The sequence below is a fragment of the Leuresthes tenuis genome, unplaced genomic scaffold (assembly GCF_036924035.1).
Source record: "Leuresthes tenuis unplaced genomic scaffold, fLeuTen1.0.hap1 SCAF_12, whole genome shotgun sequence".
Classification (NCBI taxonomy): domain Eukaryota; kingdom Metazoa; phylum Chordata; class Actinopteri; order Atheriniformes; family Atherinopsidae; genus Leuresthes; species Leuresthes tenuis.
Window position 1 is genome coordinate 16,260,904 of NW_027325366.1, and position 14,827 is coordinate 16,275,730.

Consider the following 14,827-nt stretch of genomic DNA (forward strand, 5'->3'; position numbering starts at 1 on the left):
TAAGGAAGTTCCATGTTCACATTCCAGCTGGGGCCTTTATGCACTGACTTTGCATGTTCTCCCCGTGTATCTCCAGGTACTCTTGCCTTCTTCCTACATTCCAAATACATGCATGTAAAGTGAATTGGTGATTCTAAAATTGACCCTTGGTGAGTTGAGTGTGCATGGTTGTTTGTCTCATTTGTCTCTGTGTTGCCCTGTGATGGACTGGTGTACCCTGCCTCTCAGCCAATGGCAGCAGGGATAGGCTCTAACTCACTCTAACTCATATAGAGGTTCTCCAAGAGCGTAGAATCAAGAGCTCTATGACAGGAGGAGGTTCTTCATCGTCCAAAGGGGCTCTTTTTTTTTTAATGTGTATTCTGATAAAACAATTTAACAACCTTTGTTTGTCTTATTATCAATGTAGAAACCGTCCCGAAAAGTGTATAATGAGGTCATAATAAGATATAACTCAAAGTCACTCTTTCCTGTGGGCACACTTAAGTGCATAATGCATTATGCAATAACATATCTTCTTTGGAGAAGCTCTGATGGACATTATTATTGTAAAGCTTCATCAGAGAATGCCTCTATGTGCGGCATCGCACAATTACCTCCACTGCCAATATAGCTAAAAATGAATGTCATCGACGGCCGATAAATAAGGTCAGAAAATACAGAGATACTGTACACGTCCCTTTATTTCATGGAGCTTTGGTTTTGTCTCACAAAAAAAAAGATCATCATGAAATTATAGCAAATAATCACATTTGAAGCCCCATTTAGCATTTTTGTTCATTAAAACAATACATTATTTGTTAATCAGACATCAAATTTGCTGTATAGTTTAAACTGGCTGAGAGGTTAACTTCAGCCATGATGATAACCGTAATCAGTTCTTCTTTTAATATATTCTTACAGACTGATTTTGAAATCCTCAAAGTAACGTAACACTATTCAATACCAAAGGATATTTAGGCATCTCTCAGATGCAGAGAAGAGAAGATCAGAATTCAGTGAAAACTTGATTACGTCACAAATGGAAAGCTTGAAATATCTTCTGGAAATGTTTCTTGAGTGAATATTCTAATTTTGCCACCACTGTCGAACTAGAGAAGCATACTTGACCACATCTTTCCTGTGCTTATGTCCTTGTTGGGTCTATTCAGAGGTGGATTGTAGCCAAATACATTTATCAAGCAGCATTTCAGAGCATATACACATTTTTGACATATTATAGACACAAGTTGCTTCACTAAACTACGATTTTGTTAAGTACATTTAAGATTTAAAAAAATAAGCTGGTGTGATGATGTGCCCCTCAATGAAAGCTACTTTCAACCACCGTGTTGTAAAAGTGGGATCTGGCTAACTGGGATGTCTTTCTCACCATTTTCTGAACGGTTACTGACTAAACAATAAAGTGACGGGGATGCCAATCAGCAGATTCAAGATTCATGATGACAATAACGAGGCTTCAGTTTTATTCAAAAAATGTTTTAAAAAAATCTCATATGTTACATTTTCCGGATTATCCTTGATCTTCTTGTAGACAACTTAAAAACTAACTTGTGAATATATTTATCTTATCTGCAGTGGAGGATTTTTCAATGGGTAGGCAACTTATGCCATAGTGGGGTCTACATCTTTCCTCCGCCACTGGCGATATCATAAGCGCTCACGACAGTAACATCAGTCATTTTTCTCCACAGAGGCTGAGGATGCCATTTGATGCTAAATACGAACCGCAGATATGAAAGTGCAACCTGCTGGCTGAGCAAGTGATGACGCGCGGCTACATCCGCGCAGGGCGCAACGCGACAGCTTCCGAAGACGTTTCGGTTTTTTTCCACAGCGGCTCAAGCGGAGGTCCACAATGGAGACCAAACCGGTTATCACCTGCCTTAAAACGCTACTCATCGTGTACTCCTTCGTGTTTTGGGTAGGTATTCTCTCTCTTTTTTTGTTTTGTTTTGTTTTTTTGTCTTGCAAAGCCCTGCATAGGACGACGATCGTGCGTGTATGTTTTGTTGTGCGGGATGAAGGGTGGACGCTGCCAGCATCATCGACGGATTCATGCTGTTGTTTGGATAAATGGTCGTTTTAGGTGTAAAACCCCCCCCCCCCCCCAACAAATCAAAACAAAAACGCGTTTACATATAAATGTGAACGTCTACTGCCTTGTTATATAACTGGGGTAAAGGTTACACATGTTTTGGCTGCTGGGCGTCAGTGCGCGTATTCCATCTTAGCATCATGGTTGTCAGTCCGAGGTGGAGGATGTTAACATAGCCGCAGCGATTTAATTCCTGATGGAAGCATCGTTGAAGGCCTGGTCTGGGCGAGAAGGCCCGTTTTTTAAGCCCATTTCTGGCCACATATCCTGTGCATCTTGGACTGGTTGCCACAGATCCTTAAAGGGACCCTGCAGCTTCAGTGGTGGAATGTAACACCCTGCTTGACTCGAGTATTTACTCTCCTCACCACGTCTGGTGAGAAATAAATAAATGAATCTTCAGCCACCCCTTATTTATTGATACGTATTGATTTATAGATACGAAAATGGGTGCAGCATTTAATTGGAACACGAGCGAGCGTTGAACAACATGCATTATATGAGGCAAGAAAACAGAAGCAAAACACGTTTGTGCAATTTTAATAAGCTTGAAAGGCAATACTTGGTGTGGACACTGTTATTCTTCAGCACAGCCTGAGCCTTCACAGACAAGCTTCTCAGATAGTTATCCGGGCTCGTTGAAGGACATTCCAAAGCTCTTTTCTGGATGTTGGCTGCCTTTTGTTTTGCTCTCTGTCAAGATGATCCCACTGGTCCAGATGTACCTCTCAAGTGTATTTTAGCTACTGCTGAAAGTGTGGCTCATTGGAAGCAAAACATGAAAAAATGGGGAGTGGCTCAAGATGTTTCCAGGGTAATGTACATGTTCCTGAAAACTGTCAATACAAATCAATGAAATCAATCTAAACCCATTTACTGCTTACATGTTATGCTGCGTTTAAGGAACATGCCATTTCAATGTTTCGATAGGGGTCGCTGAAATCAGATCCCTCACTTGTAAATGAGATAATTAGATTTATAAGCTACATATATTTATACACGAGGACCCATTCTGCCACATAATTTGCTTTTTTGTGTGTCTTTTACTATTTGTAAGGAACTGATAACTACATTTGACTGTAGTCCAAGACTAGATGCAGGACTCTTATTTGCAGTGAATTATATTTACACTGTAACACTGCTGCTTTTACTTAAGTGTGAGTTCGGAATCTTTCTTCCTCCACTGCATACAGAAATGGAGTTCTAGTTTTTTTTGGAATATGTTGTCTCCTATTTCATTCCAGTTATAGTGCAACACTATGGAAAAAAGAACTTAATTACAAAAAGATATGTAACAGCGACGTCAGCATTGGACCGTTGGATTATCATAATTATTATTATTATAATTATTCCTGCTGGTACGTTCACATGTATCTTAATGCTGACAGCATTAGATCTGCCTGTAGCGGGTAACTGCATGTGATTTATTGACTCCGTACCCTTTTAAAAGATTTTAAAACCTAAGTCTGACCATCTACTGTAGCCATCAATTAAACCTTTTGAATAAGAGTATATAGGGGCAGAAAAACTATTCGAACGAGCTTCCGATTGAGTGTTTGGAGAAACGGAAGCACGTGACCCGTGTTGTGTAATTAGATTTACAAAAGTAAGGGAAAGTAAGGGGAAAAAAAAAACATTTTTGGGAGGGGCGTTGTTGTTGTGTTGTGAATCACTGCATCAAAAAAATCCGGCTCATTCTCAGTGATCTGTAAGATATTAACTTATCGTAAATCTTATTAAATCTTATCGTAGAAAATATTGTCAAACGCACATCTTTGGGTGTCCAGTTTTCTGCAACGCGTGAGAGAATCCGGCATTTTGAGCGTCATTAGCTTTTTAAACAGTGAACACTATAAAAAAAAAGCTGTCTCTGATATTTTGTCAACGACAAAAAAGGAGAGAAGAATGCTGGAATTTGCGAGCTCGGAGTATTTCTTGTTTCAATGCCGTACTATGTTTAGACCTGCGAGGCAGCATTGCATATATAGAATAACACTTATTTGTATGAAGATGATAGCGTGCATGCCTCAGTGTGTCGACTGCGTCTTCGTGTGTACTCTCAGGCATCTGTACTGAGCTACTGTAGAGCGTAACAAGTCAAAACCATGTGGCACACCCTTTGAATTTCCCCTCCTCAAATACGATCTTGCAACTGTGCAAGAACCCATCGACGATGACATATTAGTCACGCTTAACACGACATGGGGCTGAGTTTTGTGCCGTTTCGCTCATTCTTGCTAGATTTCTGGCCAGTGACCGTAACGTAAGATGTGTGAAGGTGCTGAAGCTGTTGCAGGATGTGTCAATAGCTTTAACACCTCTATTGACCGCCCTTTAAAAAACTAAGTGAATCCAATCTTTGCCAAGGAAAGTTAAAGCTGAGTTCAGTCCTCCAGCTAAGATCTCAAGTCCTGAGGGGTCGGGCAGGAGAGCTGAGCTGTGCGTTTGTCTGCTCTGCAGACGTGTAGCGGTGTCACAGACATGAGCTTTTATATTTAGTCTGGGTTGGATGCTCTGTATGCACTCCATGACATCTACAGCATCAGGTTTCAGGCGGCCAAAGTGAAGGAGTGTCTCACAGCTCAGCGGGTCTCTTCGACCCCTGAGGGCGAATCTTGGGAGAGGACGCTGCCACTCGTTTTCGAAGTGGGAGAGATGTGTCCGTGTCAGGCCTCGGTTTCGCTGTCAGCAGCTTGTCACGGCAAATAATGTCTCAAGTGGGAAGAGCTGTGCCGCCGTTCTTTAGGCACACACTCACAGGCCGGTGGAATGCGGAGCAGGTGGTAGAGGCTGCGTGGTGTCCTCGCCAGCATATTTTGTCATTGCACCGTCTGTTTCTTTATTAGTCCGAGGGAGGCGAAGGGGAAGGTGGGGGCGACCCGTTTTAAACTCGGTGCTGTAACCACGGTGGCTGGCTGGGCATTGAATTTCAAACAAAACGTGGTGGGGGGCAGTGGGGCTCCAGAAGGGAGAGGGAAGGGCGTCTGAAAGTGTGGAGAGTTGAGCAGCAGACACAAAGTCTGAATTATTCACCCATGCTCCTCGGATTCAATTGACATTAAAAGTTGAGCAAAGACAGGATGATCCTTTTATTTCTTATGCGGCGACTTTTTTGTCGCTGATGTAAGGTCTCCTAAAACCCTTTTGCACAGGGAGGCTGTGTGATATGACAGCATAATAACATTTGTGTCTATCACTTTGATATTTTTATGTCCAAGACCTGTAGTGTTGACTTGTTTCTCTGGCTTTCAGCCACATTTATGAACAGTTTCACTTGTTTCTGGCCCAAGTCTTCATTTAACCGAGCCAAAGTTTCCTAAATTCGAGGGCAAAAAGCAAAAAAAACATGCAAAATTAAAGGTAACGTAGTCCATATTCTGCAGTCCTCTGCGTTGGTCAATCCTGGTCAAAGCTGCAAATCAGTGACCACATCTGCTGCATGCAAATAATGGGTTTTGAAATGGTTTTTCTGTCAATGAAGACATTTGCTTGTCTGGTGCTTAAATTGAAGCATTAAACATCAGCATCGTCTACCCATCAGAGCATCCAGTCTCTCAACAGATACACAAATGCGCTGACGATGTGTTAACAAAGCAGCGGTAAAGCATTTGTCTCTGTCTGTTTGCTTCATGCCTGAAGTCTCTCATAGTAAATGCATTCAAGTCTGTAAAAAGAGTGACAGCAGTGCATCCTTCCAAAAAAAAAGCACCTTAAAGTGTTACCAAGGTCTGTTGTTAAAACAGTCATCTATGCCACTGCACAGAGAGTTACCTCTACATCATTTATTTTGCCATGGATAAAGACGTTTTAGTTTTAAAATGTTTTATCCCTTTATCTGTTAACAGCTCGACCGGCTCTAACTTCTAGTTGGCTAAAACTGCATTAATGTCATGACGAACCCAGTGAAGAAGCTCTGATTCATAGACTCTTCGGCACCACACTGATGCCAAACAAATGTAGCTTTTACAATCGCACTTAGCAGCAAAAAAGCTGAGAAGAGCTTTTTTTTTTTTATTGCACTCAGGTTCACCAGGTGGCTAACATTATGATCCCAGTTAATATAAAACTGCAGTGTCCACAAGATGTGTATATAATGGCTTTTGTAGTAATAGTCTTGCCACATCAACTTTAGATGGTAATATATCTGCTTAGTGATTAGTATTTTATTGCAATAATTGTGGTTGACTCAAAGAACACGCAGATTTTTGTCTAGGTACACATTAAGAATTACGGTATATGGGCTTGGAGTCAATCGCTTAAAGAGGAGCCGCAGCCCGGGTCTCAGCTGTAAACGAGGTCGTTTACGAGTTGAGTTTGGGAGCTTTGTCCCCAAAAGGGGGAAGGACTACAGAGGACAAGTGAGATCGATCTATTGCAGGGAAGTCGGATGACTAACACCTCTGCCCTCCCCTCCTTAGATGTCCTTGTGAGCGTTTTTGGCCAAATCAGCAGTGTCACTTAGCGAGATATTGTATGTGGGCATTTCAACAGAAATACAAAGACTTCAAACGTAATGCGTAATAATGTAGCGAAATGTTGATTATCACATAAAAGCGAGAGGAATCTGACTGTCTGTCCTTAGAAAGCGAAATGTATCAGGAAAATGTAGTTTTTGGACAATTTCTTTTACTCTATCATGTAACAACAATGTTTTCCACCGTGGACCAGTATAGCTATTGGATGTCCTAGTGTGAGATCAGAATGGGACCTGTTATGCTCATTTCTAGCTCCCCATTTTCTAATTCTAGATATTTCTATTTTTCCTCTGTTCATCTTAGCCGTACTCTCCGGGCTTGTCGTGGCTGTGGCAGGTGACACAACAAACTCATATCAGCCTGTTATTAAATCAGAAACACCTTAAGTTTTTGCTCACAGGGATTACTTTTACCTATATTGACCTGATTATTTGAAAAATTTGGCCACACTTATTATGAACATCCGTCATTGTAAGATTTTTACATGACAGAAACACAAACAAGATAATCCCAGTTTACCATTCATCCATCCATCCATCCATGAGTGAGAGGCAGGTACACGCTGGTCAGGCCGCCAGACCGTGGCAGGGAAGTTTACCATTTCCTGTTATGGATCTCATCAGCTGACTGTTCATGTGTTTCCTTTCAAAGAGCAGATGCACCCAAATCTGATAATTAGTTCCACAAAATACGAACAACGACCAACACAAATCAGTCCTCACAAGCGTGATCTCTCAGTCGTAGTGCGATACTGCAGCAATGTGAGAAAAGAGCATTTGCAGTGAGGGCTAGGATTTAGATAGACAGCTCAGAGACCATTTGAAATGAAAATCTCATCTGCATGTGATGGGTTTGACAATACGCTGTGTGGGCTTTCTCACCTCAGCATCCGCTGCCCACATGTTGTCAATAATACCCGTTTGTACGGCCTTTCCTTTCACAAAAGAGGCCTCTTCTTTGTGTGAAAGATATAAGCGCAAACAGACAAATACATGGGCACAATTAAAAGATTTGTATTAATTATGTTATGTTGTATTAAGACTAGCTGTTTTTTAACAAAACAACCCAATTTTATTATGACAGCGTGGGCTTTAGGAAGTTGTTCTCCCCTGTTTTCTGATCATTTATGGATTAAACAAAAATCATTGTTAGTTGCCACCTTAAATCGGTCATTTGTAGACATATCAGTAGTTTTGGCCGGATTCTTTCTTCGAGAATTGCCTTTCATACAGAGTTTTCTGCCTCTGTAGACCACAGTCGAGGCTCTTTGTCCTTGTATGCCAGAATGTTGACATGAAAATAGATGAGAATTTTTCAAGTTTAGGCCTTTACACTGTAGCTGTAACAGGCATTCACTAAAAGTACCGGTGAGAAGGACACTTTGCCGCTTCGTTTCAGATCAACAAACAAAGACGTAGTCAAAGGACAGCAGGCCACAGGCTGGTGATTTGTTTTGGTGAAAAACCTTTGTCTAGTCTTTATATGCACAGTCTGCCAGTGGGACAAAGTGTAAATATGGTTTACAGCTTCAATAACCTTCTGAGACTGTTTTAAATTACAGGCAAAAAGGGAAGATGGTGGCCTCGGTACATGCAAGGGATTTTTATATTATGGTTTATCAGTTCTCTTCCCTTTTTTCATTGGCAAATAGTGAAGAGAGAATTGCTGAGAACGGAGTAGATCCCTCTCCTCAGTTTTAAGGTGTTGATGGTGCACAGAGACATTCAGCACAGCCTGTTCCTTCTGTTGTCAGAGGGCCTGGCAGGAGGATGGCGAGCAGCCTCCTCTTGGAAGGAGGGATGTGTGCGAGTTGGCCCTCGCTGGAGTCAGATCATCAGCAGCCGTTCCACACCCCACTCTCTTCCCAGCGCCAGCAAGACAAACCCAGCTGAGACACACGCCGCTTCAGCTGCCTCGAACAACACGCTCTTTTATCCGTAGCTTTCATTTGAAATGCTAAGAGAGGCGCAACAGGAGGAAGCGTCTCGCCTCGGATCAAAGAGCTTCTTTGATTTGTCCTCTTTCCTTTTCTCAGCAGAGTGCAGGCATATTCATAAAGCAGGCGATCTGCACTTCGTACACCAGATGATTTTGTGCTTTCTGTCTCCTCCTCCCTATTCTAATTGCTCTCCTTTTTTTGTTCCACCTTGATCTTTTTTCTCCTCCTCCCCCTCGACACACTGAAAAAGACAACTGTTGTAATATCGCACAAGTGCAGCAATAAAGGCCTCTTCCCTGCTTTCATTCTGTTCTCTGTGCTTTCTCTCCATCTCCCAAACTCCCACCTTTTAGATAACAGGAGCCATCCTGCTTGCAGTAGGAGTATGGGGGAAGTTGATGCTGGGCCCGTACATCTCTCTGATAGCCGACAACTCCACCAACGCCCCATACGTCCTGATTGGCACCGGGACCGTCATCATCGTTTTTGGCCTGTTTGGATGCTTCGCCACCTGCAGAGGAAGCCCATGGATGCTAAAGCTGGTGAGAGGCTGCAAGAGGGAGGGAGGAGTATTATGTTGCAGGGAGTGAGTAGCGTTGTAGGCGCTGATTAATTACCCCGAGGTCACATGATAGAAGGAATAATGTTTGACCTCTATCCGCAGAGAGGGATGAGAAATCCAATAGATGCTGCAGGGCACTTTGTGCGGTTAATGATGGTTAATTGAGTGTGTTTGAGTGCATGCAACCATAGGCAAATGATATCCACCTAAGGAAGAGGGTTTTAATGCTAACTATGCAAATCAGCCACTTCCCTCTTCTCTCTGTAGTATGCCATGTTTCTGTCACTCGTCTTCCTGGCTGAGTTAGTGGCAGGGATCTCTGGATTTGTGTTTCGCCATGAGGTCAGTATCCCTTTGTTGCAGCTATTTACACAGAAAGTTGTGCAAGTCTGCGTTAATGTTCAGGATTAACCGTGTATGTTTCCATGCTGCAGATAAAGTTAACCTTTCGCAGAACGTACACTGATGCAGTCCTGAACTACAACGCTGAAAACGAGGCGAGCCGTGCTGTTGATAACTTGCAGCACAAGGTGAGTGCCAACATTAAATAGTGTTTGGCTTAAAGAGGAAAGCTTCCGCTTGTAGTCCTGCGAAGCGCTTTACAATGTGGTTCTCATTCACCAGCACATTTATGCAGCACCTCATATTCTATAGACGGGGCACGTTTTCTCTTTCTTTTTAATATCCACATTAAACTAGAAACGAACTTTGCCAAAATTCTTCAAAAGCATTTGCCTGTCAACAAGTCAAGATGAGCTGGTTGCCGCTGTGTTGCTTTCATGTTTTCAAAGGCTTTTAAGGACTTTCAAGTAAAAAGCCGACAAATGGTAAGCAGATGGAAGCACTACCAGCGCTGGCCAGTAAGCGTCACCACATTACAAAGTAGACTATGGATGATGGACTGTACGCTAACAGCTTTGATTGCAGTTCCTCTCCTTTTTCCTCCACTCATCATCAGTTTAGTTATCTTTAACATTGTCTTCTTAAATGTGTACTTTTTCATATGTAGTCTGCTGCATTAAATGCATTTTAAAGCATCTCTGCACCCGGATGTTGAACTGTTGGCTGTGAATTTCTACAGAGAGAATTCGCCTTTGTTACCTGCTGTAGCCGAGTCTGACATCATCTACCAAGTTGTTGCCAGGCTGCAAAAACAACACCCCAGTGCAGTCGTGGACAATTTCAACCACATCTCTGTCCCTGCTGCGCTTCAACGTTTTTAAACTTTTTCAATTGACTTTTATTTAGCTATTTATCCAAAACAATTATTTATACTGCAGCAATATTATTTCCCTCCTAGGATTGATAAAGTATTATTGAATTTAATTTAAGGTCCAGTTTGTTTGGCACAGAGACATATACTGATAAAATTGCAGTCTGCAGCCAGCTCAAGAGCCTCTTGACCTCATTCTGACCCTTCTGACTGAATGACGAACTGCCATGGCTGGCCGATAAAAATACAGAAGGTCTCCTCAAGAGCTAGGATTAGGTTTGTCCATTTAGGGCTTCTGTAGAAATCTGCCATGGCAACAAGAAGGACAACAAAATAAAAAGGACCCTTTGGCGCGGGCTCAAAAAGACGTGCTCGATGGGGTCTTCAGGGGGAATGCATGCTCTAATCAAAGCGTAAAGGTGGTCGTGCAACTGTCAGACTGTGAAGAAACAAATGCAGCTTCTGCTTCGGTTCATGAAATGTTTACAGTAAAACTACAGTACCCAGCGGTTGCAGGAGATTACTGCGCTGTTTAAAGATTGACAGCGTCATCAGAAACCATTTCATTTGGGTCTCTTCAAAGCAAAACCTATAGAGAGCCATAACTGTGAATTTTCTTACTTTCTTAAATCTTTCTCCTTTTCTGTTTTTAGCTGCGTTGCTGTGGCATTTACAACTACACCAGTTGGTTTGCCAGTGTGTATTACCCCTCCAATGGCATTCCCGCTAGCTGCTGCTTTGATTCATCTGATTGCAACCCAGAAGACCTCCGCAATGCCACTGTAGCCCCGAACAAGGTTTACCACCAGGTAGGTTTTATAACGTTTTCCTACTTTTCACCTGTGGTCCATGAAGTCTCATTCATTAGGCGACGTCTGGCACATTCTTTTTCAAACCTCCTCCTTCTCTGTGCACTAACAACTGCCTCAGATACTGTCCCACATACCCATACTGCCCCTAATTTGCACACATAACATGTCCTGGTACCCTCCGCAGACTAACCTGCCACCTGTTTTTCAGGGCTGCTTTGAGCTGGTCACTTCGTTCATGGAAACCAACATGGCCATTATCGCAGGAGTGACGTTTGGAATTGCATTCTCACAGGTAGGAGTTAAAAAAAAAAAGTTTGACTGTAGTTAAAAAAAAAATGGGGGGATGATGGAGAGATGCATTTGATGTTGGGCTTTCTGTCTGTCTTTCAGCTGATAGGCATGTTGCTGGCCTGCTGTCTGTCCAGGATCATCACAGCCAATCAGTATGAGATGGTCTAGCTGATGAGACGTGTTAGGTGAGAGACATTTCAAAGAGTCAAAATCACCTGACTACAAATAGACGGCTAAAAAAAGTCTTACACCGTGAACTCTTCTTTTTTTTTTAGGCAGATGACGAGAAGAATAGACAAGAGTAAATTCCCAAAACACATCTGAATCTGAATTTACCTCTGTCAGTCTCTCTGCCTGTGATCCTAATGTAATATCTTAATGTATCTCATTGTAAAGCACCATTCCTTGATCAGCTGCGGTTGTGTCAAAGCTTTCTATACCACACATCACATCGCTGCTTGATGTTAAAGTTGCTCATTAGCAGTTATCGCCGATCAGTGCTGCCCAAAGCTAACAGGTAGAGCGGAGTTGTCTGGACTGACAGCAGCGTTGGTCTCCTCAGAAGGCCACTGCGCACCTTTGTACACAATGACATTACTTAAGCCTGAAAATAATCGTTGAATAGATATGTTTAGTTTTGCATTTGACTTTGCTATTGCTCATCATTATTTGTCAAGGGAGAGGGGGAAAAAAAGGAGAATTGTTGTAGAGTATTTTTTACCTTCAGATAAAGAACAATATTTTTTTGTCCAAAATGTAAAATTTAAATATTGAGCAAATTATGACTGAAATGGAATATCAGTTAAAGCTTTAGTCTGGAGTGAACAAACATAATCTTTGTTGTAAAACTCCCTCTGTGGCTAAAATTAATTGTCAGCTTTGTAGATGTGTAGCCTCTACATACTCTTAAATCGATACTTTATGCTATTTAATTAGTTTTATGAGGGGAAAGAAATGCATTATTTGGAGTTTGAGGGCCTTGTCACACCAACTGACTCTGTTAGACTGGAACAGTCAACAATGACTTTCTCTAAATCTGTCAAACCTTTTATCTTCGTTAAAGCTGCTTTTACTGTAACAGAGTAAATGTAAAACACTGCTAAAGAAAAGAAAAAAGAAACTCTTTGTTTGAACTATAGCATTTTATTCCGTCAGAGTCGTCACTTTCAAGACCAAAGCCTGAGAAAATTCAAGCAAATCTTCTTTGCCTCCGCAAAGCTTTGATTCCACTGAAATTGACTGATTTTGTTGCAAAGCGTTGCATTTTTACATGTTGGTGTGACCAGACCTTTCCAGGCTCTGAATGAATCATCAAGTTATGTTTAAGTTTAACATTCTTAGCGTATACTTTTGGATGGTCTCTCTGCACAGGCATTTATAATGTAAGGTTGATACACATTGGGGGCCAGATGCATAAACCTGTGTGTGGTTTCATGACTGAAACTGTGTACTCACAGAGCCAGAAACATATGTACACATTCTTTTTGGCATATTATGAACCAGTGCGTATGTAGGGTTCTCTACTATACATCTTAATCATTGTTAAACGATATGCTGTGCGTGAAACTGATTTCCACTTTTTTTAGCCATAAATGGTTGCGGACACTACCCAAATTTGGCATTTGCATATGAAAATGTTGTTGGGCCACAGCATAATAGGCTTGACAATGAAAGCAACGGCATAAAAGAAGCTTTTATCGAATGTAAAGCTGAGACACCTGACGGAAAGGAGAAAAATAAGTCGTTTTTTTGTTCTGCTTGCAATTCCACAAATGAAACACTGAAATAAAACTGCAGTGACAGAAGGGATCAACTCTGAATAGAAAGCGCATATCACCTCACACAAAGACAGCATAAGACAGGCATTGTTTACCTGCGACCATGAACGCAGAACCCGTGCACCGGATCACACAGCGCTGTTGTAAAAAAGTTTGTGAGAGAGACAGATGTGTACAGATGCATCGTGGTATGTTGGCTTTGCACGTGCCAATATTGTGCCAAAAAATCCAGAAAGATCTCTAAAGGTTCATTTTCTTTTCAAAGCCTCATTAGCAAAGGTCTCCCACAGCCATTACGCCCGACCATGACGCACGGCCGCATTTATTAATGGCACCCACACTTAGTTGCGATACTATGTTACAAATCCAGGACTGTCTTGTAAAATTAACAATGAGAAACAAAATCAGTTTTCACACTGACAGAGTTCCATGAAACTGTTAATTTGTGTATTCTGTTTTTTGTTTCCACCTCATACGAGGCTCAAATTGGTCTAAAACCATGTGCACTTGTGGTCTTAAGAATCTGTGAGATATGCATTGTTTTTCTTTATAAGTACCTCGTATGTAAAGGGGGGAAGAAAAGGCTAATGCATAGTTTTTGTTTTGTACACGGTGTTTATGCATCTGGCTCCTTGTCTATCTGAGTTTGAGGTGGGGACGCGATGGTTGGTTTCGGGGAGTGGTCGAAATTGTGAGACACAACACCTTCCGGCGGTGATGTGGTTTGGATGAACAGCCCTCCTTAGGAGAAATAATGTAGGATGCTGCTTGACGAGAAGCACTTAATTAAAAGCATTGGGGATGTTTCAGTATTTGTTTTTCTGTCTTCATGTGCAAGCAACTGTCAGGATTTAGCACAAACGGCCCAGCTGAGAACATGACATGCCGACTAAGCAAGTTTTGAGCTTCATCTGGGCTGTTTTCGTCTGGCAGATTATAATGTAACGCCAGCAATCTGTTACGAAGAGAGAAACGCAGGACTCAAACAATGTTCATTTACTATTTATGAAATTCTGTGTAGTGCATCGACCTACTGCGGCCGTCATCATCCTCATCTGTAGATATGTATTGGAAATGTAATTTATATGATGTAATGTTTCTCATTCTAATATGCTAATCAGTATAACTGTTGTGTAACGGTTTTGAATCACATTTTGTGCTGTTTTATCTATATTCGTTTAATAGTTTTTAGGAAACTGAAAAGATAATTGTGGCTGATGTTTTGTTAAGAGTAACGCACAGTTTAGCTGTACCTTTATTATGGGTTGGTTTGCGTTGAGTTTACAGTTTTATCCAGTGATTTTCATCTTCTCTATCCTGTACGTGCGTGAGTGTGTGTGGTTTTTCTTTCTTTATCTATCTCTACCGTGAGCGTGTGTCAGCCAAAGCGAGCATCTAGACTTTGTGGCTGTGCTGTAATCAGTTTTTCGGTCAGTATTTGCTTGTGGCTTTTTTGCTTTTAAAGCTGTACATTTATTTTGTGAATGTATGTTTTCCAGCTCTCTCTTCTCCAAACAATTGTTCTGTAAATATAAAGCTGCAATACCATCCAGCTTACACATGGGGTCACTAGACACTCAAGAGGGATTGCATCATGCCGTCTACTACTGACTAAATCACCATCAGTGGTCTTATTATCAATAAATACACAGAATAACA

General features: G+C 41.6%; 1 protein-coding gene across 1 annotated transcript; it reads left to right on the forward strand.

Moving 5' to 3' along the window:
- Nucleotides 1-1,669: 1,669 nt before the first annotated feature.
- Nucleotides 1,670-14,827, forward strand: tspan7 (tetraspanin 7). Its single transcript, XM_072396653.1, has 8 exons — nucleotides 1,670-1,924; nucleotides 8,866-9,054; nucleotides 9,342-9,416; nucleotides 9,509-9,604; nucleotides 10,941-11,096; nucleotides 11,308-11,391; nucleotides 11,490-11,575; nucleotides 11,666-14,827. The coding sequence occupies exons 1-7, from the start codon at nucleotides 1,859-1,861 to the stop codon at nucleotides 11,556-11,558; spliced, it is 735 nt and encodes a 244-aa protein (XP_072252754.1). The 5' UTR covers nucleotides 1,670-1,858; the 3' UTR covers nucleotides 11,559-11,575; nucleotides 11,666-14,827.